Source organism: Nicotiana tomentosiformis, chromosome 3 (genome assembly GCF_000390325.3).
Source record: "Nicotiana tomentosiformis chromosome 3, ASM39032v3, whole genome shotgun sequence".
Classification (NCBI taxonomy): Eukaryota; Viridiplantae; Streptophyta; class Magnoliopsida; order Solanales; family Solanaceae; genus Nicotiana; species Nicotiana tomentosiformis.
Window position 1 is genome coordinate 65,134,835 of NC_090814.1, and position 24,959 is coordinate 65,159,793.

The window sequence follows — 24,959 nt, forward strand, 5'->3', positions numbered from 1 at the left end:
CCAAACGGCATTCTCCGAAAGGCAAAGATGCCATACAGACAAGTGAATGATGTCTTCTCTCTATACTCAGGGGCTATGGAAATCTGATTATACCCTAAATACCCATCCAAAAGAAGAAGTGAGACCTCCCTACCAATCTATCAAACATTTGGTCAATGAATAGTAAAGGAAAATGGTCTTTCCGGGTGGCTGTGTTCGGTTTTCTATAATCCATACAAATTCGCCAACCCGTAACTGTACGAGTCAAGATCAACTCATTATTCTCATTGGGCACTACAGTCATTCCACCCTTCTTTGGCACACACTGAACTGGGCTGACCCAGTTACTGTCAGAGATTGGGAAGATGATTCCCGCATCTAACTACTTGATCACTTCTTTCTTCACCACTTCTTTCATGTTAGGGTTTATCCTTCTTTGATGTTCTCTGGAAGGTTTGTGCCCATCTTCCAGTAGAATCTTATGCATACAAAATGTCGGGTTGATCCTCTTAATATCTGTAATGGTCCAGCCAATTGCAGTTTTGCATTCCATTAACACATGCAAAAGTTATCCTGCCTGCACATCTAACAAACTGGATGAGATAATAACAGGTAAAGTGGATTTATGTCCCAAGAAATCATACCTGAGGTGAGACAGTAACGGTTTTAGTTCCAACTGTGGTGGCTCTTCAACTGATGGCTTAGCTGGAGGTGTTTTTCTTTCTTCTAAGTGTAAGGGCTCGAATTCGAGCTCTCTTTTCCAGTACCCTCGCCCTTCAACGGCCAAAACCCACACTGTCAAGTTTTCACCATCCATTTCTTCTAAGTTCATGAGGTATGCTGCTAGAGGGTCTTTTGCGTTCAGAGTCTCATCTTCCTCCTCCAAGATCACATCCACAGCTTCTATCAGAGATCAGTTAGCAAACTCACTAGGTCACCGCATAGATTTTTGCACATTAAACGTTATCTCTTTATCGTTCAGTCTCATCTTTAGCTCCCCGGATTCACAATCAATTAGGGTTCTCCCAGTGGCCAAGAATGGCCTTCCCAAAATTATGGGAATCTCCTCTTCAACCCGATAGTCTAGAATGACAAAATCTGCTGGGAAAACAAACTTCCCCACCTGTACTAATACATCATCAAGGATATCAGAGGGACTCTTCACTGTCCGATCGGCCAGCTGTAATAACATAGACGTGGGTCTAGTTCTTCTAATGCCTAGCCTTTTTTAGATAGCCAAGGGCATCAAGTTTATGCTTTCCCCCAAATCACAAAGTGCCTTAGCAAACGCATAGTTGCCTATTGTGCATGGGATTGTAAAACTCCCTGGATCAGATAAATTCTTAGCTATGGGTCTTTTCACAACAGCACTACATATCTGAGTCAGTGTAACCGTGGCCAAGTCTTGAAAGTCCAACTTACGAGACATCAAGTCCTTCATCATTTTTGCATAACCAGGCATTTCCTTTAAGGCGTCAATCAATGGAATGTTTGCCTGAATTTGCTTCAACATCTCCAAGAATTTCTTATATTGCTCATCTTTTTGATATGTGGCCAATCTCTGGGGGAAGGGTGTTGGAGGCCGCTTCTTTCCTGTGATTTGATTTTGAACCTGCTCTGGCACTGTTTCTACTGCCTTCTCTTGCTCTGACTCAGTTTCCTTCGCGACTTCTTTTTCTTTGCTTATTTCAGTTGGTGCATGTTGTACCATCACCTCTGTTAACCATGTTGAGTCATCTATCTCAAAGGGTACTGGCACAAGTGTTTCAGTAGGCCGGCTTTCGCGAGCCATCCCTTGCTCCAGATCTAGGTCTCTACCACTTCGTAGACTCACTGCTATAAGCTGTTTCGGGCCCTGTTCTTTTGGATTGACTTGTGTATCTGCAGGTAACCTCCCTTGGAGACGATTTTTTAGGGCCATAGAAATCTGTCCTAATTGAATCTCAATACCATTTATCACTGATTCATGTGAATCTACCCTCTGTTGTATTTTTCCCGTGGACCCAATCAATTGCTGCAGCATTCTGTTGTTGCTGTCCAGTATTCCCTCAAGTTTAGTAAACCTATCATCTGGTCTCATAATCTATTGTTGTTGAGGTTGTTGATAAGTCAGCTGCTGATTTTGCTGGATGTAGCCATGTTGCCTTTGGTAAGGCGCAACTTGACCCAGTGGTCGCATAGCTCCAGGATTGTTGTTGTTATTGTACTGCTGTTGCGCTGGTCTATATTATTGATTGTGTTGACCCCAATTCTGACCATCTTGCCTCTGTCCCCCATAGTTGGCTACATAATTCATATCTTCCAGATATTGCTGGTTGTCACCTTCCGCACTCCACGAGCAAACATATGGTTGGTTAATGCATGGTGTACATAAGCCCCCATTAGTTGTGTCAACTATGTGAACCTGCTGCTTCTGGCCTGATTCATCAATCTTTTTGGTGAGGATACTCATTTGTGTCATTAGAGTGGCCACATTCTCAGTTATGGAGTTGTTTGGGTCCAAAGCCACTGAGTGAACTACCGGAGTGATCGTAGAGGCTCTTGTCATCCATCCTGAGTTTTGTGCCATCTTATCATAGGATCTTGCATTCTGCGAACGTTTTACTCAAAAATGCTCCACCTGCTGAAGCATCAACATTGGCCTTTAAGCTGTCAGCTAGTCCCATGTAGAATCTCTGCCCCAACATCTGATCTGGAATACCTTGATGTGGACACTTAACCATCATGCCCTTGAACCTCTCATATGTTTCTTATAGTGATTCTGTTGGTCTCTGCTTGTAGCTCAATATATCATCAATCTGTTGGGCAGTTTTATTTGGTGGGTAAAATCTGTTCAAATATTGCTTGACTAATTCCTCCCAAGTAGTGATGGAATTTATAGGGAGTGAATTAAGATAAGTCTGAGCTTCTCCTGACAGCGAGAATGGGAACAACAAAAGCTTTATTGAGTCTGGTATCACGTTAGGTTGCCTTTGCGTTAAACATATTGACAGGAAATTCTCCATGTGCTGTTGAGGATCTTCAATGTGTGACCTTGAGAATAGTCCTTTATTCTGCAACAAATATAGCATCTTGTTTATGATTTGGAATGATTCTGCTTATATCAGAGGGACTACAATTGCGGTTGCCAGATTATCGGCGGTGGGTTGTGCCCAATCATATAATGTTGTTTCTGGTACAAGAGGCACCACACCCCGATTGTTTGGTTCATTCTCATTGTTTCTGTTGTTGATTGGATTTTCTATTCCGTCAGCCATGTCTGGTTCGATTTGTTCTGTCGAGTTTCGTTGCTGTTTGCTTTTCTTGTTTGCACGATTTAGTCCCTTGAAAACTTTCTCAGGATCTGATAACGCTTCGATCAATTCACCAGTTCTTGAGGAGTTCCTAGGCATGCACCTGTAACACCCAAGACTACAAACGTTAAAATTTCAATGTATTTGGTTTAGAATGGAGAAAATTGACTACACTAAGAATTCTAGCACTTCATTTAGCTGCAATTAATAACACCGTTAATTCCCCGGCAACGATGCCAAAATTTGATCACGCCCAACTATGCCTTATAAAAAGGACTAAGCGGTCGTTGCAAATATAATCCGGTTTACAAGTCCGGAGTCGAATCCAACAGAAAATTAACCTATCAAACACAGCTACTAGACTCGCACAAATTCACGCAATCAATCTTCAGAAATATTTAAGTAACAATTTTGGTTTTATTAACTAAATATTACGTAATGAAAATGAAATAATTAATAACTAACTATGAACGGGTTGTAAACAAGAATTGGAATGATCTAAGGTTGTGATTTTCCCTATTGTTAGAATCTTTTTCGCTACGTTTTCTACAAATTTGCCTAAGTTTTCTTTATCGACCATGAGCACTCTAACTGTCGTAACTTTCTCCCGAGTAATTACCACAATTTACTAGACATATTCTCCCGAATTACGCTAGTTGGCATTAAGTACAACTTACTCAGATCGCATCAAGGTTTCGTTATCCCTAATCCCACCTTTAAACCTCCGTATTGATCCTGCATATATGTTTAGGAGTGATGTTATTCAACAACTACCTAAATATGCACTCTCTCCCGAGTAATACATACTAAATAGGCACAGCTAATTGAGGGCCCTTCAATCAACCTCATGAATAATATAGTTGAACAAATAGAGAAAATACTACGGCAAATTTATATTAACGTAACAAGAAAATCATCATTCAATAGGTTTCATCAAAACCCAAGATTAGGAATTTAGCTACTCATACTCATCGTAACAATATCCCAAATATTTTGCATAATTAAAATACAGAGTAAATATTAAAAGATGTAAAAATCGATGATTCTAACTCCCAACGGGTGATTTCACAAGCTATTCTTGCCTCCGGTTGCAAAAGTCCTCCCAAATGGTGTTTTTAGGTCTATTTATATGTGTAGGAGAAGACCTAAACGTGTAGGCCAAGTCCTAGTCAAACCCGGAGACGAATTAAGTCTTCAAAACTCGGATTGGACCTGGCCCCAAGCCTGGCGTCGCCAGCCTAATGCCTGGTTCTGCTTGGCCTTTGCCTTGCAACGCTAGCCTAAAGCCAGCTTCAAGCCTGGCGTCGCCAGGTTCTCTCATTCACTGCTCCCGCGCCCGCTTTCGACTTGTAGGTCTCCTTTTTCTTCTACTTTTATCTCCAATTTACCTACACATAAAATGGACTCTATTACACGCAAATAAGGTGTACTTTATCATTAAAGCGTATAAAAATGCAAGGCGAATAATGTGCTAAACCATGAATTATAGCCACACATCAATAATATTTGTTAGTTAATTAGTAGAAATAAAAAATCAAATCTTTATAACTAGGAAATTATTTGGACTTGTGTTTCTTAGCAATATTGAACAATTGTAGCTAAACCTTAGTTCTCTGTGGGATTCGACTCCAAACTCGTAAACCGGATTATATTTGCAACGACCGTTTAGTCCTTTTTATAAAGCATAGTTGGGCGTGATCAGTGGTGTTACCGGAATAAAGATATTTATCTTAATATATATTTAGAATTATAGTTATTTTATGGTTGATTATAGATATTAGTTAATACCGGTGTAAATTTTATATAAAAATGGTGGTATGAAATTATTCCATATAGAAGGTGGGATAGATAATACCATGGGACATATATCCTAGAATTATCACACGGGATATCCTAAAACTGAACCAAACGACCCCCAAGTGTTTCTCTTTATGTGTTTCTTTATTATTATCTTTTCTTTTTAATCAATTTTGTAAAATACTTTTCGTGATTTTTACGTCTTTTCTAAATGTAATCAACACATATAAGGAGGAATTGAGGAAAAGGAGACAAGGTAATTCGAGGGGTCATTAAATTTTAGACTAAAACTAGATGGAAAACTAATTTTTCACCCATAAATCAATCGAATCTGTATTCTTCTACGTATCATCCTGTAAATAAATATTACTGCTGTATTTAATTCATAGTACTGTACAACGAGCAAAACTACGGCGGTTGTACTGTACATGCAGAAACCTAATTAGTTCTATCTATAGTGATTTCCCATCTTGGATGATCACTAGAGACTGAGACTCTTGGTGTTGATATCCCATTATTAATTGCATTATTCATGTCAGGATATTGTCCATCTTGATTGTTAACTACTGGTTTCATTGTTCTGCTCATCAACTTCCCTCTAATTCTCTGCTGCTGCACCACTAGAATTGATGCTGTTAATCCAATATCTGCTGAAGCCAAGAAATCTCCCACCACACCAAGTTCTGGACATTCACTCCATGCCCCAAGTCCTACTAGCAAAGGAGAATCTTCATGGTGCCTCCCTACAACTATTAAATCAAATCTATTTTCTAATCCCCTAAGTGAAGCAGATAGCCCAACCCCATCTCTCGTAACGTGTTCTTCGTATACGAAATTCTCGTTCGTTGAGTTTTCATATCGGACTGCTTCAATCAAGCTGTTGTCTAACTTTCTTTCTCTAGCATTGTCATACCCGAACATAAGGAAACGGATGATTGTTATCGACACGTTTTTGTGTCTAGCCATTCGAGCACCATAGGCTAGCGATTCTGCATCATCGGGACCTCCAATGTAGACCACAGCAACATGGTAAATGTTGCCCTGATTGCTTAGTGTCGCCATGGATCCCTTTAGGATTCCACGATCGACTAGTATGCCCACAGAACAAGGCGCTTTTCTGAGAATTTTCGTGTTGATAGTTTGGATGGCACGACTTACTGTTCCAATGGAACCATCGATTTCCCAATGCTTGTGGAATGGTAGGATCGCAATGGTAGCATTCTGGTCCAGGGCCAAGCGAGAAATGTCCTCTGGCATTAGTTCATAATGTGTGATGTCGATGAATGGTTGAAGTGTGACACAACTTTCAAAGGCAAGCTCATATTGTCTAAGTGCATTGATGATTTGCAATGATATTGAAGCATCCTGAGGGATGGCTCCTTGCGAATGATTATGCGTGATAAGAAGAGGAGCGGCTCTACCCACGAGCTCAATGAGGACGAGAGCTATGACACCAACGGGGCTTTGTTCTGTTGCATTGGATGCTTCAAGCAAGTTGACCATAGTTGGCACACTTTGTAGATCGTGAACGCAGACCAATATCCTTAGCTCTGAGTCAGGCTTTGAATGCTGAATCGTCCTTCTCATCGTTGGAGCTTGTTGTTCGAGAGCACGAATGAGAAATCTTATTAGCGGTGTAATGACCACCATAACTGAAACAACAGAGAGCATGATAGCCACTGCAAAGTGTTCATCTGATAGAGCCTAGCATTGATTAGAAAGAGATCAAATCATTTAGTAAATCTTTTTGGAATAATTTGGGGAAAAGAAAAAGAAAAGCTGATGAAATGTCACCTGTGAAACTCTCCATAAGTTAAAGAAAACAACATCACAGATGCCTCTAGCATTCAGCATCAGACCAAGAATGACAGAGTCTTGAATGGTTAATCCCGTGTAGCGAGTTATGATCATCATTATTACAATCTTGACGAGGACGCCAAAGAGAACTAGAAGGGCAATAACCCATAGGGACTTAAAATGAATGGTGAAAATGTCTGTTTTGAGGCCACTGGTGGTGAGAAAAACCGGGTACAAAACCTTGCCAACTGGATAATGAAGTTTCCTGATCAAAGCTGCGCCCAAAGGCGGGCCTTCAGGAATAGCCATTCCTAACACAAGTGATCCAAATAGGTAGTGTTGCCCGATCGTCTCAGCAGTTAATATGTACAACAATGCAAGTATTAAGACACAAACAAAGTAGTTTTCCCCAACAGGTTTTCCTTCTGGTCTAAGTCTTAATGTCGTCTTAATTGCAGGCCTAATGGAAAAAACTGTGAATATGACTAAGATCAAAGGCGAGAGAATCGAACCCATTTTCTGCGCCACAGTATGTTCTTTCTCCAACTGCAACTTTATAAAACCTACTGAAGCCAAGGTTAAGCCAATTATATCACAAAACATAGCTGAAGAAGTGGCTAGGCGGCCTTGGTCAGTATTGAGAAGTTGCATCTCTTTAAGAAGGGAACATACGTTGGGAAAACCAATAACACATTGTGAAGCTGCTACAATAGGCAGAGCTTTTGCAAGAAGAGGATCCAAAACGATGAAATGTTTTATAAGCATCGCTAGCGCCATAGTGGATCCCAGTGAGGTGAACATTACAGTGACACCAATGATAATGGCCTTTTTCCCTGGCCTGAACATCCTTTTCGAGTCACACTCAACTCCTATGACGAAAAGATTGAACAGAACACCAAATGTTGCTGCAGTTTCTAATGCCATAACACCTCGCGTCGGGAACATGGTTTCTCTCACTGATTCAAGATGTCCCAATACTGATGGTCCAAATACTATACCACCCTGAGTTGCAATTCAAAAATTGTTAGCTCATATTTCATCACTTCAAGAACAGTATTACACGAGCAAAAGGAAGTTTTCACCCCTTTTTATCAGTCAACACAAATAAATCAAAAGACAAGTAAAAATAGGAACCGATTGGGGACATCATAGTTATCTTTTCAGTATTAATTTAACTTTGCAAGTTTAGTATCATAGCTGGAAATGTGAATAAAATAATAAAGACAATCTCACTCCATTTTATTACAATTCCTCGAACGTCCATTGAAAAAATGGGAGACCAATTTAGCCTCATATTTCAATGTCGAATAATTCAGAAGCCTAGCCTCATATTTCAATGTTGAATAATTCAGAAGCCTAGTGCAATTATAGATGTTAAAGGACAGCCCGGTGCACAAAGCATCCGTGTTCATGCAAGTTCCGGGAAAGGGCCGCACCTCAAGGGATGTGATGTAGGCAGCTTCCACACAGCTCGAACCCGTGACCTACGGGTCACATGGATACAACTTGACCGTTGATCCAAGGGTCCCCTTCTAATATTTCTAAACTTAATATACGTACGTTGATACAAAACATTTTAGACGCTATTATGTATTTTAATTTCTACTGTGATATGGATCCAAATTAAGGTTGATAATGAAAAGAAAAGTACTTACAAGAACTTGGGCGACAAGGGAAGGTTGACCTAAAGGCTTGAGGCCAGCATCAATGAGGAGAGAGGTTAATGAGATTACAGAAAGCTGAAAAACCATAAGAGGTGCAGGAAACTTTAAAGGGTTGCGGACTTTGTAACCATTGGAGGAGACATCTTCTGGATCATAGCACCATATATTCTGCGCAGTAGATGTTGAGGTGTTGTTCAAAACTGCTGCATTCCCCATTCTTACGTTTTGTATTATTTGTGCTTATTCTTCTTTCTATCTTAACTTTCTTATTTTTTTTCTTTCAGGGTAAGAATTGCAAGAGATGATGAAGATGGACATAGAAAGATGAAAGTTTGCTTATTCCATGCACTAAGTGAGAGGCTTCACTCATGATTGGTGGATTAAGTTTGTTATGAGTAAATGGTTTATAAATTAAACGGATGATATTAGCTTGACACGTAATACTATTTTCACTCCACCTACATCGCTCAATTTAAGGGACCTTGCTTGAAGAAAAAACAGAGGGGGAGGTGATTAGTATAAATCAGTAGTATTAAAATACGAAGTTCATATTTAGACTGAATTTGGTAACTATATAGTAGGTTATTAGACTTGATGCGACGCTAACATTAGCAAAAAGAAAGAGAAAACTTAAAATGGATACGTTGAATATTTATTATATTACAGTAAACATCTTTCAGAGGAAAAGGTCTGAGCTAGTGACTATGAAGATGAAATATTAACACTTTTTAATTCTTGTTTTAAATAAATGGCTTCGCCATTAGCACAAAAAAAAAAGAGAGGAAGAAATATTAACATAAAAATGGGATACTTCGATATTAAAATAAACTTTAGATTTCGGTCGTGTAGATTGTTTACCTGTAAAATGGTACAGTTGAATTTATACGTGGTTTCTAGATAAGTAAATTAATTTGATCCTGAAATAATAAATAATTGAAGAGTTACTCAATACTTAGCCTTAAAATATAGACGAAACAGCAAAAGCAACAATTCCGGGAATAAGGTTTCCGGGCATAACAACAAAAGAATCGAGAAATCAGAAGATAAAATTGGATTGAGCTTTGTATAAAATATAATAAGTTTGCCAGAAAATTTCCCTCCCCCTTATTTATAGCTATGAAGAAAGTCCTAGGGCCGTGTCCTTCTTTAATATCAATTATTAAGGGCATTTATGAAGATGTAACGGTGAACATAAATGTCAAATTCCTTGTAACGGATAACTGCCCTTAATGCTATGAATATTCTCTATTGAATGCTACCGGGAGAAGAATATTTATCACATCTTTATGAGCATTATTCTTCCCGGTGACAAACGAAACAGTTGCCTTCAGTCTTCAGTCATCTCCCTGTCTTGGGCTTATACCTTTTAATTGGGTCGGGCTGACCCGTTTACAACCAGGTTCAGTCCGGGTCAGCCCGGTACTGTAGCGTGGGGGGCGGGCTGGGACGGGTTGGGCGGGGAGCGGGTTTCAAACGAACAGTTTTTTGATACCGGTGCACCGGAACCCGCTAAGCCCGTTAACGGATTTTTAACGGGCTACAGCCCGGTTCAGCCCGGTTTTTAACTTTTTTTTTTTTTACCTTTGCCAACGGTCAAATTCAAATATGACTGTTGGCCAACGGCCTTTTTTTTGCAGAAATGGCAATTTCGGCCTACCCCCTTAAGAAAATTGCCCCCACACCCCTAATATTTGATAAATTACAATTTTAACCTTTTAAAAACTATAAATAGCCCCCCTTCTTCTTCATTTTTCCTCACAATTCACTCTCTTACTACTCTAGTTCTCTCTCAATTCTCTCTTGATATTATTGATTATTGTTCTTAAATTCTCAATTACTTATTATTTCAAGTTTCATCAAATATTTAGTTTAGCCATTACAAAATGATTATTATCAAATATCAAGTATTCAAGTGAAGTGTGGTATCAACTATCAAGTATCGATCTATCAATTGAAGTTTGATTTTTGATATCAAATTTAGTGCGGCATTCGGAATTCCGGTACACTCATTCCATATCTTTCTCTTCTTTGGTGTACACTTATTTTATTATTTAGAATTATTAATTTAATTTACATAATGGATATATTTAGAGCAGCCAAAAAAGTATGCACTAGTAGAGGTGGTAGTAAAAAAACTTTCAAAAGATCAAGAGGTGGTGCTTGTTCTTCTAGTAGCTTTACACATATTTCTGAAAGTTCACCTGAAAATTTTAATGTAGATTATGAGCGACTTCAAGAAAATTATAGTATAGATGATGATTTAGATGATAATTTAGATGATATTCTATCACCTGATAATCTTGAAACACCACCAGCTACACCTGATAATGCTAGTCAAACTCAAAATATTAGGGGTGGAAGACGTGGTAATACAAGTAGGCCTCCCCTCCCTATTAAGAAAAATCGAATATTAAGAAGTAAGTGTTGGAATTTTTTTGACAGACTAGAAGAAGATAAAAATTCTGTAAGATGTAGAATTTGTAAGGATATTTATAAACATGAGACCGGTAAGGGAGAGAGAATGGGTCAACTTCGTAGGCACATGGTAGACAACCACCCTCTTGATTGGGGAGTAGATAAGGAAGATGAGCAACAAAAATTTAACCCGGGTACTGGAGGGTTAACGGGTAAATACGATATTAAGAAAGATCGGGAAGAATTAGCTAAAATGATTATTTTAGGTTGTTTACCTTTTAGTTTTGCTGCTTCACCATAGCTTGTTACTTATATTCAAAGAATTTATAACCCTTTGTTTAAATGTATTCCTAGAAGTACTTGTAGAGCTGATATCTTTAGGCTTTTTGGACAATATCAGACATATATATGTTATTTATTCGCCAGTCTTTCTTTTAGAATTTCTCTTACTTCTGATATTGGTCGTGTTGTAAATAGTAATGATTATTTAACTGTTACATGCCATTGGATAGATGATAATTTTTGTATGCAAAAATGTATTATTGCTTTTAAATATGAAGAAGATCAAAGTCATACTGGTGCATTTATAAGTAATAATATCCATGAAGTTGCTATATTTTATAATCTTGCAGAAAAAGTTTTGTGTGTATCATTTGATAATGCTTTAAACAACAATGATACTATTACAATATTAAAATTGCATCTACACCTACCACTTCCTGAAATATTTCATGTTAGATGTACATGTCATATTTATAATTTGATTGTAAAAAGTGGCATTGAATTATTTAGAGATGATATCACTTTAATTAGAAGAGTTGTTGGTGTAATTCAAGAAAATAATAGAAGTGCTAGATTAAATGCATTTAAAGAAAAATGTGTACACTATGGACTAAAACCAAAGCTCATGCCCGAAGAAATAGTTACTAGGTGGAATTATACTTATTTATTCTTAAAATATTGTTATAAATATAGAATGCCTATAACTGAAGTTGCTAATTCTTATTGTACCGATCATAGCCGTTTGTTAACATCTAGAACTTGGGATGTCATTGAAGATGTTGTAAAGTTTTTATAAAAATTTTATGTGGCTACACTTGAGCTTTCTGGAGCTTATTATCCTACTATTGCAAATGGATTAGTTCATATTGCTGAAATTTCTCTTTTACTTCATAATTTGAAGAAGAAAGAAGGATATACTTCTGTTGTTGAATCTATGCTAGATAAGTTTAAAAAATATTTCTACCCAATTCCCCCTATTTACCTAATTGGTGCTATTTTAAACCCTTCTATCAAAATGGTCACTTGTCGCCAATTAATCACTACTTTATATTCTTATATGGATATTGGACTAACTGAAACTTCTGATATTGACACTTGTATTTCTGATATATACAAATATTTAGAAACATTATATAATTATTATGCTAACATTGTTGATGCTTCTTCTGTTGTAGATGCAAATATTCCTTCAAGTTCAGTTTTAACATCTGGGACCAGTGCTTTGGATGATAATGATGGTGTTGAAGATTATTTGATTTGGTCTACACTAGGGGAGCATCAACAAACCAGTAGCAGGAATATTGATGAACTTTAATTCTACTTACAAAACTCAGCAGAGCCCCGCACAAAGGAATTTCTACCACTAGGTTGGTGGAGGAGCAACTCAAATCAATTTCCTATTCTTTCGGCCATGGCTCGAGACATGCTAAATGTACCGATTTCAACAGTCGCATCAGAGAGCGCATTTAGCCAAGCAAGGCAGCAACTAGGAGATACTCGTCATTCATTGGGCAGCAACACTTTGGAAATTCTAGTGTACTTCAGAGATTGGATAAGATTAGAACGGCGAAATCAAGGGCGTGACGAGGTAGATGAAGCGGAGGACCAAGAAATTAGAGATATAATGGTTTATGGCTCTGATTCAACCAATGTTGGAAACCAAGAACCTCATGTTGACATGGATGAACTTACAAAAATGATGCAAAGCATGTGATATACTATTTCTTTCTTTTTTTATAATTGTTGTAAACTTTTAATTTGCAAGTTCAAAAATAAAAAAATCAAAAAAGAACTTGCAACTTAATTTGAAGTATTATATATTATTCAATAAAAATATCAAATAAAAGTTTTCGGAGCTTGATTCTTACATATTGTCTATTGGTCCTATTAAATAATTTTTTATAGCCACTTACTTTCAAATTTTAATTTTAAAATTATAAAATTCAAATTTCAAATTTAAAACTTTAAACTTCAAAGTTTAATTCTAAGCCTTAAAAGTTTGCAAAACACTTAAGTATCAATAACATTGAATAAGAAAACCAAAATTTACTTTAAAAATAATTTGCACGGCCCGGTTCAGCCCGCTTAGCCCGAATCCGGACGGACAAAAAAAATCTAAAAAAATACAGCCCGCTAACAACCCGCAACGTTAAACGGACGGGCTGGTTTTTTTTGTGTTCGGCCCGTCCCAGCCCGCCCGTTAAACACCCATACTTGGGCTCCACGTATCCCTTTCTCAGACGACCACGTGTCATAACATATTTTACCCAATACGTAAATTACATTATCATATAAAAATTTAATTGACTGAGTATAATTTTTTATCCGCGAAATAATCACAAAACTCAAAAATCCGAGTATAATATGTGGCGATTGTTTGCTCTTCTACCATTATTATTGTTACACTCCGTGCGTCCCAAAGTGACGGAATGAATAAGAGACTTGTTAATCATGATTTAAATAATTTTAAAGTCATAATATGGCTATATATAATGTTTGGATAGAAAATATGAAGTTTGAGAAAAATCGGATTAAAGTTGCGGAAAAATCGACTAAGGATTTGCTTTGTAACAGAGCTTTTTGAGAAATACATTTCCTATGTTATATAAGGTATTTTGGGACATATTATATACCAAATTGAAGGTCTTGTAATGTAGTTTCCAACGTTCTTAACCGTGCATTCATACGATACTCGGATAAAAAGTTATAAGCGTTGGAAGAAAAACCAATCATAGGGTGCCAAGTAGCACTTTTTTGACTTTTAAGAAAAATGGGATATTTACATCCCATCTCGTCTCTTTCTCTATTTTTTCAGAGAGCACTCCTAAATAACACCCCTAACTTTACTCTTAATCTCTCTACAAGAGCTTCAAACAATATTATCATCCCGGGCACGAAATCAAGAAGCAATAACGTTAAAACGATCCCTACGACGTAAGTATCGCTATATCGCCTCTTTTTTTCTTTGTAGTTTGAGTTTTGAAAGGTACTTCATAGTTAAGAAAACGTGTAATTTCTGTATTTAAGTGCTTAAATATCAAGGAAGGTTAAAAAATCCGTTTTCTAATAGTTAGAACTCACGGGATGGTGATCGGAAGCTGTGAGTTCGAGTTATTTGATTTGTAGTGGACTGTTTTGTGGGCTGTTTCGTGTGGTCTTTGGGCTGTATATTTTGATACTGTTTAATGGAGTTTTATAGGACAAATTTTGTGGATAAACACCACATAATGACGGAATGGTGGGCTGGTTATTCGTCATTACAGTTTTTAAAGTTGTTTGACACTACTTTGGTTGTCGTTTTATGTATGAAGTGATTAGGGTGTGCGGGCTGTTTTGTGGTATATTGTGATGAATATAAGGTTGGAAAATGATGCTTACATGTTTTTATTGTTGTATTCTTATTGTTGTTGGTATATGGTATTGGAGGAGGGCCTAGTTACAAGGGAGATGCTGCCCAAATTTACGTAAACGAGCTACTAGTTTAAGTTGCGGACTTAGCCTTTACTCAACACTGATTTTAAATCTCCTTATGCTATGGTAGATTGAGTTGAGTTGTTTGAATAATTTCTTGGAAGGTATTAAGGACTAAATGGAATTAATGTATGTTAAGGTTATCCCTCCTTTGCTTTTGGCATGATCCGTACGATACAAACGAAACGAGCAAATATGCAACTTTCATAAATGACTATATTCATAGAAATACTAGGGATGTCTATATTCTTGATTTCCCATGTGTTTTATTATTCTATCATCTGTTTATGGGTCTCAGGAAAATATGTAAGTTGATAAAGTTTATTTCATGATATTAATCAAAGGCATAATGATCTTATGACATTTTGAGAAATCTTATTAACGTACTTCTTATGCATTTCATTCATGTATACATATACATTGACCCATGACCAGATGGCGTTATATACGCGTATATTATATGTATATGTGATATGGGAAAAGGTTGCGGCGTTATATACGCACCACTACCTGATCAGCTGGTATACGTTAATGATTTGCCCACAGTGGCCGAGATGATATGATGAGATGCCCTCAGAGGCTTGATGATGTTATGAACGCATATACCTATACATGGTATGACATTTATACGCATATGCATGGCATTGTAAATATTAAATAATTCACAGAGTTATTCAGGCTTACATGTCGAGTCCTTTACTCCATGTTTCTCTCATGACTTTTATTTACTGATGTTCATTCCTTACATACTCAGTACTTTATTTGTACTGACGTCACTTTTGCCTGGGGACACTGCGTTTCATGCCCGCAGATCCCGATAGACAGGTTGAGAGTCTTCTCAGTAGACTATCAGCTCAGCAGAAGATGTTGGTGCACTCCACTTGCTCCAGAGTTGCCTATTTGGTCAGTCTGATTTAGGCATGCATTGATTAGTATGGCGAGGCTCTGTCCCGACCTTTATAAAATTTATGTACTCTTAGAGGCTTGTAGACAAATGTCATGTATACGGATACTGGCATGGCCTTGTCGGCCTATGTTTTGAGTATATTAGGATCATGTCGGCCTTATAGGACAGTATGTCATATGTATAAGTCGGTATATCAAGTTAGGTCACTCTATATTGAGTATTTTCTCATGTTTTATTCTACTTATCTCACGACAGCCTCTCCGGCTAATTTACCTATGATAGTATGATACGAAAGATACGTTACGTTGGTACTCGGTTGAGTAAGGTACCGGGTGTCCATCACGGCCCATCGGTTTGGGTCGTGACAAAAGTGGTATCATAGCAGTTCTGTCCTAGGGAGTCTACAAGTCGTGTCTAGTAGAGTCTTGTTTATGGGTGTGTTGTGCACCACACTTATAAGCAGGAGGCTACAGGGCATTTAGAACTATCACTCTTTCTTCTTAATCTAGATCATGTGGTAGAGCTCAGTTGTAAGAAATTCAAATTCCTAAATTCTATTTTATTCATTATACAATGACATCTACATCCAGAAAGACAGTTGATAGGAGATTGAATGTGGCTGTGGAAGAGTTGAGTCAGAGAAACTCGATTTTGTGTCATGTTTATGATGAGTAAATGTAAAGCCTTCAGTAGATATGTGTGTACTACGACGTGTGAGCCTCTTGATAAGGAGCCCTCCTAAGGCATGAATATCTATCTACCCCTATGGTAAAAAGCAACGAGAGAATCAGAAGGTAAATACAAGTTTCAACAAGTAAAAGAAGCTAGGTGAAGAAGGATACGAAATACCCAGTTAGTGAAGATTATCTGTATTTACAATTCAGGCAGAGAAATATAAGCATTCTGAGATACTTTCAACAATAACAAAGATATATTCACTTGACAACACCCATTTCAGTTATGCCCTGTGGGAGCTAACATATATAATTTAAGAGAAGGATGGGATATCAGCATCCAGCTGGGGTTAGAGTAACCAAAAATTTTGGATGGAATGTTATCATTAGCTCACCTTTCCAAGGGATATTGCAAACGTGGTAATGGTTCTCCTTGTGAGACACCAGATGGTGCACTTTAGAATAGTACAATTAGATATGAATACTAGAATGTTCAGAAATTTCAGAAGATTGGCATTGAAATTCTAGAAGGGATAAATATTTACCTTTGTATAGCTCTCGTCCTAAGTAAAGAGAGAGTGTTTGGCGACCTAAAGAGCCAGTGAGTTGAATTTAGGGGGGCTAAAAGTGAAAGAATGTTTTGAAGAAGTTTTCATAATAAGTGATATACAGAAATATTACCATGAGAATAAGAAGAAAGTAAATGAAGCATCATGAGTAAGATGTGATATATGGGTGATAACGGTAAATCAAAATATGACACGATAACCGAGTCTATAGTCAAGTGAAGGAAAAGACAAGAGGAGACATGCCTTGAAACAATAGAAGAGTATAAGCCATAAAGTCATATCCTTCTTTCGAGAAATAAGTTGGTGACTCCAAAGTGATTACCATAAGGAAATGTTAGACCCCGGAGTAATAGAAATTAGTATGAGATAGTGAATAAGATAAAATGAATATGAATTAGGGACCAAATGATTTGACAATACCCGGCATCATGAGAATTTTAGAAATCACGTTCCAGCGATAATAGAATGGACAACAGAAGAATAACCTTTAATGGTTATTCAGGAAGACGCTTCCCTAAAGCGAGCATTGTGATCCAAGTTAAGCTTAAGGGACTAAGTATGCCAGTTACACTAAGTATCACCCTTGTGCGTAAGAAATTCAATTATCCCCGGTATAGAAGGGTTACCGCAAGGCGAGTAAGATATTAGTGAAAATGTGGAAACAAAATGCCAAAGATAAAGAGGTAATTATGGAATAGTAAAGGAAGAATGTGGTAAAAAGGTGAAAGGAATGAGATTGCATCTATTCAGATCCTACATATATGATATGATTCCAGAACATTATGCAAGCATGACGCCGAGGAGAAGCAGTAAGGGTTCCGCACCAGATGATATTGATAAATAAGTGGGAATGAACATTTGATACATAAGGATTCTGTACGAGACGTAAGTTAAGACAAAGGACATAACCCAAGAGGGGTTATGCAGAATATAGATATGAGAATGGACCAACGAGTAGTCTGTAGTTGATTCAGGAAAAGCCTAGTTATGGCTAGACAAGAGGTCAGAGATAAATAAATAGATCATGCAAGATAGACGTAGTGAAACCTAACATAGTGAATTCAGTCCTACAGATATGACGTCGTAACCCTTGAGAAATATTCAGATAGGAGTTGGAGTAATTAAAGGTAACGTATAAGTGTTATAGAAATAAGAGAGAGTGCCACTAAGGAGACAATCAAAATTTAAGTTCAGAAGTAACCCTACGAGCACAAGGGCATGGAGGTATATAACTTAGGATATTTGTAGGTGAGTAAGAACATCGAAAATTCCTTGGGGTATACAATATAACAAGCTCGTAACTTTACAAGAGCTAGAAGGTCTCCTTAAATACTACAAAGAAAGACTAGTTGAGGAAATAAGGAAGAAGGCTTCTACCTAAGCATAGTGACATAAAGAAGAAATGGTCTTGTAACAACAGTCCCACTACAACATTGTATGCACTCAATGAGAAAGTGGCACCTATCGTGGCTAATGAACGGGAAGAAAAAAAAAAAATCAAAAAGAGATATTCAAGACCATATGGGGTGCATGGAATTCCAACATATGTGGGCACTAAGATGAACCATGTATTCATGCAACAAGTGGCAGAACGACTAGAAAAAGTCATTGCTTATATTTAAATACAACTAAGAAGGCACGAAAGAAAATCTAAGGTGCTAGCAATTTAAAGGAAGATTGCGAGTAGTATAAATATATATGTGTAGGTCGCAAGCTAAAGTATGATAAAGAGACAAGGTTTTAGGTAGAAAAGAGTAAGGATATGAAAAGGTGAGTGAGAAGGTGACGAGAACAGGTAAGGCCTCGAGATTAAGCCATCAAAACAAGAGAGCTGGTGGTTTTCATAAGTTATAGAAAGTTCGGTACAGTCTGAACGAACTTAGATGAGTCTAAGAATATGAGCAATTAGAAGAGATGAAATGCAGCCCTGGTAGTAGAATAAGGGTGTAATAGTGATAGATAAGAGGATGACGTTTAGGCCTTTGATTGAGTAATTATTTAAAGAAAAGAGATTTCATGGATGGAACGGTATTAGAATACCCCCATAGGATGAATCATATTGGGATGATATGAAGTACGGTTATTGAAGTATAGTATCACCCCTAGGTGGATTAGGAAAATCACTTTAGATGTTCCCCAATGAGACGTGAGCCCTAGTGACAATGTATTACGTCAGAGGAGATGGTTGGAGCTAGTGAAAGACTATGATGTTGATATTTTATACCATCCAGGGAAGGCAAATGTAGTAGTCGGTGCCCTCAGCCGTAGATCTATGGGTAGCCTATCATATTTACAGCCAGAGAAGTGTGGGATAGCCCATGAGATTCATCAGCTAGCTAGTCTTGGAGTTCGATTACTGGACTCAGGTGATACCGGAGTTACTATTCAGGACACGACAACATCCTCTTTAGTAACTGAAGTGATGGAACGCTAGTATGATAATCTTATGTTAGCTCATTACATAGATACATCCCCTCAAAAGAAGAATACACCATTTGAGATTACAGGAGATGGAGTACTCAGATATTAAGGTCGATTATGTGTTCTAATATGGCATGGTTGCGCCAGCAGGTTATGAGGGAAGCTCACTATTTTCGTTATTCTATTCATGTAGGAGCGACAAAGATGTGTCATGATATCAGGGGAATATACTGCTGGGACGGAATAAAGAAGGATATAGCAGAGTTTGTTGCTCAGTGCCCTAATTGTCAGCAGGTTAAGATTGAGCATCAAAAGCTCGATGGATTATTACAGGCTATAGAGATTCCAACTTGGAAATGGAAAGTGATTAATATGGATTTCATCATAGGCTTACCTCGTACCTAACATAAGTTTGATTCTATATGGGTTATTGTCGATATACTTACAAAAGTTGCCCATTTTCTGTCTGTCAGGACTACTTATTCAGCAGAGGATTATGCAAGGCTTTATATTAGGGAGATAGTACGACTTCATGGTGTCCCTATATCTATTATCTCAGATAGAGGTGCTTAGTTTACAGCTAATTTCTGGAGGTCCTTACAAAAGGATTGGGGACTCAGGTAAGTCTTAGTACAACATTTCATTCCCAGACAGACGGTCGGGCTGAACATACTATTCAGATACTTGAGGATATGCTACGGGCTTGTGTGATGGACTTTAGGGGTAGCTGGGATGATCATCTTCCACTTATTGAGTTTGCAGATAATAATAGTTATCATTCCAGCATTCAGATGGCTCCATACGAAGCTCTTTACATACGGAAGTGTAGGTCACCTATCGGATGGTTCGAGGTTGGAGAAACTAAGTTAGTAGGACTAGAGTATACGGGAAAGGCTATTAGCAGCTCAAAGTCGTCAGAAGTCCTATGCATATAATCGATGACGAGACTTGGAGTTTTAGGTAGATGACTGGGTATTCCTAAAGGTATCACCGATGAAAGGCGTTATGAGATTCGGTAAGGAAGGAAATCTTAGCCCTCGGTACATTGGACCTTATAAGATTATATGCAGAGTAGGCCAAGTAGCATATGAATTAGACTTGCCTTCCAAATTGGAGTCTGTACATCCAGTATTTCATGTGCCTATACTCCGTAGGTGTATTGGAGATCCCTCTAAAGTCATTCCAGTTGACGATGTTCAGGTTACAAAGCAGCTATCATATGAGGAAGCTCCCATTGCTATACTAGATAGACAAGTTCAGAGATTAAGAACTAAGGATGTAGCTTCGGTTAAATTACTTTGGATTAATAATAATGTAGAGGATAGGACTTGGGAAGCTGAAGAAGAAATGAAGACTAGGTATCCTCACTTGTTTCCACTTCCAGAGGAGGATCAGACTAAGACATCACAGCCTTTAGGTACGTATATGGTACTTGATTCTTATGTTAGTTGTTGCTATTGGTCGTGTGAGGCCATTGGTGTTATTGATGATTGTGGCCCTGTGTGGCTTTGTATTGTTGGGTTTACTGTGTGACAGGCTAGTAGTAGTACCGTTACAGAGGAGACTCTGTCAAAATTTCTATAGATTTCTGTGAGTTTAACATTCGAGGACGAATATTTCTAAGGGGGGAAGATTGTTACACCATGTGCGTCCCAAGATGACGTAATGAATAGGAGACTTGTTAATCAAAATTTAAATAATTTTAAAGTCATAATATGGCTATATATGATTTTTGTATAGAAAATATGAAGTTTGGGAAAAATCAGATTAAAGTTGCGAAAAAACCAACTAAGGATTTGCCTTGTAACAGAGCTTTTTGAGAAATACGTTTCATATGATATATGAGGTCTTTTTGTGATATATTATATACCAAATTGACGGTCTTGGAATTTAGTTTCCAATGCTCTTAACCGTTTGTTCCTACGACACCCGGATAAAAAGTTATAAGCGTTGGAAGAAGGGCCAATCATAGGGTGCCAAGTAGCACCTTTTTGACTTTTAAGAAAAATGGGATATTTACATCCCATCTCGTCTCTTTCTCCATTTTTCCAGAGATCACTCCCAAATAACACCCCTAAATTTACTCTTAAGCTCTCTACAAGAGCTTCAAACAAGATTATCATCCCGGGCACGAAATCAAGAAGCAATAACGTTAAAACGATCCCTACGACGAAAGTATCGCTATATCACCTCTTTTTTTCTTTGTAGTTTGAGTTTTGGAAGGTACTTTATAGTTAATAAAACGTGTACTTTCTGTATTTAAGTGCTTAAATATCAAGGAAGGTTGAAAAATTCGTTTCTTAATAGTTAGAACTCACTGGACGGTGATCGGAAGCCGTGAGTTCAAGTTTTTTGACTTGTAGTGGACTGTTTTGTGGGCTGTTTCGTGTGGTCTTTGGGATATATATTTTGCTACTGTTTAATGGAGTTTTGGAGGAAAAATGATATGGATAAACACCACATAATGACGGAATGGTGGGCTGGTCGTTCGTCGTTACATTTTTTAAAGTTGTTTGACACTACTTTGGTTGTCGTTTTATGTATGAAGTGATTAAGGTGTGTGAGATGTTTTGTGGTATATTGTGATGGAGATAAGGTTGGAAAATGATGCTTACATGTCGAGTCCTTTACTCCATGTTTTTCTCATGACTTTTATTTACTGATGTTCATTCCTTACATACTCGGTACTTTATTTGTACTGACGTCACTTTTGCCTGAGGACGATGCGTTTTATGCCCGCAGATCCCGATAGACAGGTTGAGAGTCCTCCTAGTAGACTATCAGCTCAGTGGAAGATGCTGGTGCACTCCACTTGCTCCGGAGTTGCCTATTTGGTCAGTATGATTTAGACATGTATTGATTAGTATTGAGAGGCTTTGTCCCGACCTTTATGAAATTTATGTACTCTTAGAAGCTTGTAGACAAATGTCATATATATCATGTCGGCCTTATAGGCCAGTACATCATATGTATAAGTCGGTATATCAGGTTAGGTCACTCTATATTGAGTATTTCCTCATGTTTTATTCTACTTATCTCACGACAGCCCCTCCTGCTAATTAACCTATGATAGTATGATACGAAAGATACGTTATGTTGGTACTCAGTTGAGTAAGGTACCGAGTGCCCACCATGGCCCATCGGTTTGGGTCGTGACTATTATTCTAACCATCCCCTTTTAATGTCATGTCACATAAATTTGAAATCATAAACTAAAAGGAGCATTTCTGAAAATGTATAGGGTAAAATTTATTCATATTAAATGATCGCATGGGAAAGCGATACGTGGAGCTGAAGACAGAAGATAATCGGGTCTGAAGGCAATGATTTCGTTTGTTATCGGAGAAAATGATATTCATAAAGGCGAAATAAATCTCTGCCACCCGGTAGAACTTAATAAAGAATATTATGTTGCACTAAGTATATGGTCTGTTACAGAGAATAAGGCATTCACTGCCTACCGTTACACATTCTTCAATGGTCCTCATAATTGTCATTTAAGAGGGGGGCTTGATCCTAGGACCTTCTTCCCTATGTGCAGTTATAAATAGTGACCTCTACCATCATTGTAGAGGACACGAATTTTCTGACAAGCATACACTATACTTTGTCCAAAGCTCAATAACATTTTATTTTCTTATTTATTTATATTGCTCTTACTGCCTCCAGAAGCTCTGCTCCCGGGCTCAAGATCTCTATTGTCTTATCTCGATTTTAATGCTAAGTCTTACATTTTTGTCTAATTTATTTATTATTTTAGGATCAAATCGATTCACTTGTCTATAAACCACGTATAAATTAAACTGTAGCATTTTACAGGTAAACAATTTGTCCCCCACTGTGGGGCTTAGACAGTTGTGTAATTGAATTAATCCCTGCATTGTTTGATTCTTTGTTCTAAGCAAAAATCATTAAAAATGGCAGATAACGGTGTCAACATCGCACACGATGTTGAGGCCCAAGGAAATTAGCCTGAGCACGAAGATTCCATCAGCGATACCCGCAATGAGGGGGATAAGGCCACGCCGGTTCATGGCGGGCAATATCCATGACATGTTCGAGAGGCAACTCCTGATAATGCTGAAGATGAGCACGTCGTTCAAACAGTAAGGATCCTGAGGGAGAAACAAAAGTCCATTATGGACCATCTCTCGCAGCAGGATCAAGTCATGATGGAATTAAGGCAAGTGTTGTCGGATGCTTCCAACAATGCGAATGGGCGAGGTCCAGCTCCTCCCGGTGCTCTCGCAAATCAAACAACACAGAGGGTCGATAACAAAACCCCGAGAGGCCAAATCGGCTTTAACAGAACCGGGGGGGATGGTAGCGGATCCGGTAATAACAATGAGAATGATCCCTTTAAAACTGAACTCATGCGGTTTATGAGGTAAATAAACGCCTAAATGGATCAAATGCAACACCAATAAAGGACCGGATTCAAAGAAGTACACCCAACTTTAATCGAGCGTCGCACCAGAGTTGATCCCGAAGCGGTTCAAGATGCCAGATATGCCGAAGTATGATGGGACTTCAGATCCTCAAGAGCATATCATCACCTATACAATGACGGTGAAGGGAACGATTTGGCTCCGCACGAGATTGAGTTAGTCTTATTGAAGAAATTCGGGGAGATCCTCATGAAGGGGGCCCTGACATGGTATTCACTCTTGCCCGAGCATTCCATAGATTCCTTCGAGATACTCGCAGATTCTTTCATTAAGGCCCATACCGAGGCCGGAAGGGTACAGGCTTGAAAGGCCAACATATTCAGGATTGAATAAGGAGAGTCATAATTATTGCGAGAGTTCGTGACCCGATTCTAGAAAGAAAGGATGCTGCTCCCGACCATACCAGACAAATGGGCAGCATAAGCATTTACGAAAGGGTTGAATCCGAGAAGTTCTGATGCTTTTTGGAAATTGAAAGAAAGTTTGCTTGAGTTTCAGGCAACAATATGAATGGATGTTCACAATCGGTACGAGTCAATGATAAGTATTGAAGATGATCATCTCGGCTTTCTGGCATCAACCAAAGGCTGAGACCGGGAAAATAATAAGGATAATTAAAAGATGATTTCGACAGAGATCGACGGTCTTCAAGGGGGAGGTTTTTGCCCTATGAACAGGCGGAAGGATGCGGCCGAGGTTTTTGGTTGGCAGATAGATTCGCTACCGATAAGAGAACTGATTGCAGCCGTAGTAATAGGTCATTACAGGATAAGGAGACATCAGGTTCTCGAGATTCTTTCTACCCCAGGCTTTCCGAATACAACTTTAGTGCCAGTGTAGTGGAGTTAGTGTCGGCTATGAGGAACATTAAAGAAGCACAGTTTCCGAAGCCATTGAGATCTGATCCCAACCAAAGGGATCCTAATTTGTAGTGTGAATACCATGGAACCAACGATCACCGGATAGGGGACTGTCAGCATCTGCGCGAGGAGGTGGCGATGTTGTTGAAAAACGGTCATCTCAGAGAAGTTTTAAGTGACCAAGCTAATAACAACTATGGCCGCAATTGTGATAATGCAGAACCTTCAAAAGCAGGAGAAGATCCCTCACGCTTGACGATCAACATGATTTTCGGGGGAACGAGATTAATGGTATGACATTTTCTGTGGAAAAAAAGACGAAGGTGTCAGTGACCCACAAGAAGAGACTCCGGGAAGTCGTCGAGGACAACATTACTTACAT

The 24,959-nt window shown here is 38.2% G+C and overlaps 3 protein-coding genes across 3 annotated transcripts; 1 reads left to right on the forward strand and 2 right to left on the reverse strand.

Annotated features, from left to right (window-relative positions):
* Window positions 1-1,207: 1,207 nt before the first annotated feature.
* On the reverse strand, window positions 1,208-2,059 carry LOC138907929 (uncharacterized). The gene has a single exon (XM_070198555.1). It carries the CDS (start codon window positions 2,057-2,059, stop codon window positions 1,208-1,210), a length of 852 nt encoding a protein of 283 aa, XP_070054656.1.
* A 3,361-nt stretch (window positions 2,060-5,420) lies between these two features.
* Window positions 5,421-8,894, reverse strand: LOC104084838 (cation/H(+) antiporter 15-like). The gene is made up of 3 exons (XM_009588797.3): window positions 8,522-8,894; window positions 6,864-7,868; window positions 5,421-6,773 (listed from the first exon to the last, which is right to left on the reverse strand). The coding sequence occupies exons 1-3, from the start codon at window positions 8,744-8,746 to the stop codon at window positions 5,508-5,510; spliced, it is 2,496 nt and encodes an 831-aa protein (XP_009587092.1). The 5' UTR covers window positions 8,747-8,894; the 3' UTR covers window positions 5,421-5,507.
* A 10,504-nt stretch (window positions 8,895-19,398) lies between these two features.
* LOC138907930 (uncharacterized) lies at window positions 19,399-20,853 on the forward strand. The gene is made up of 3 exons (XM_070198556.1): window positions 19,399-19,632; window positions 20,230-20,697; window positions 20,806-20,853. Exons 1-3 carry the CDS (start codon window positions 19,399-19,401, stop codon window positions 20,851-20,853), a joined length of 750 nt encoding a protein of 249 aa, XP_070054657.1.
* The last annotated feature ends 4,106 nt before the right edge of the window (window positions 20,854-24,959 follow it).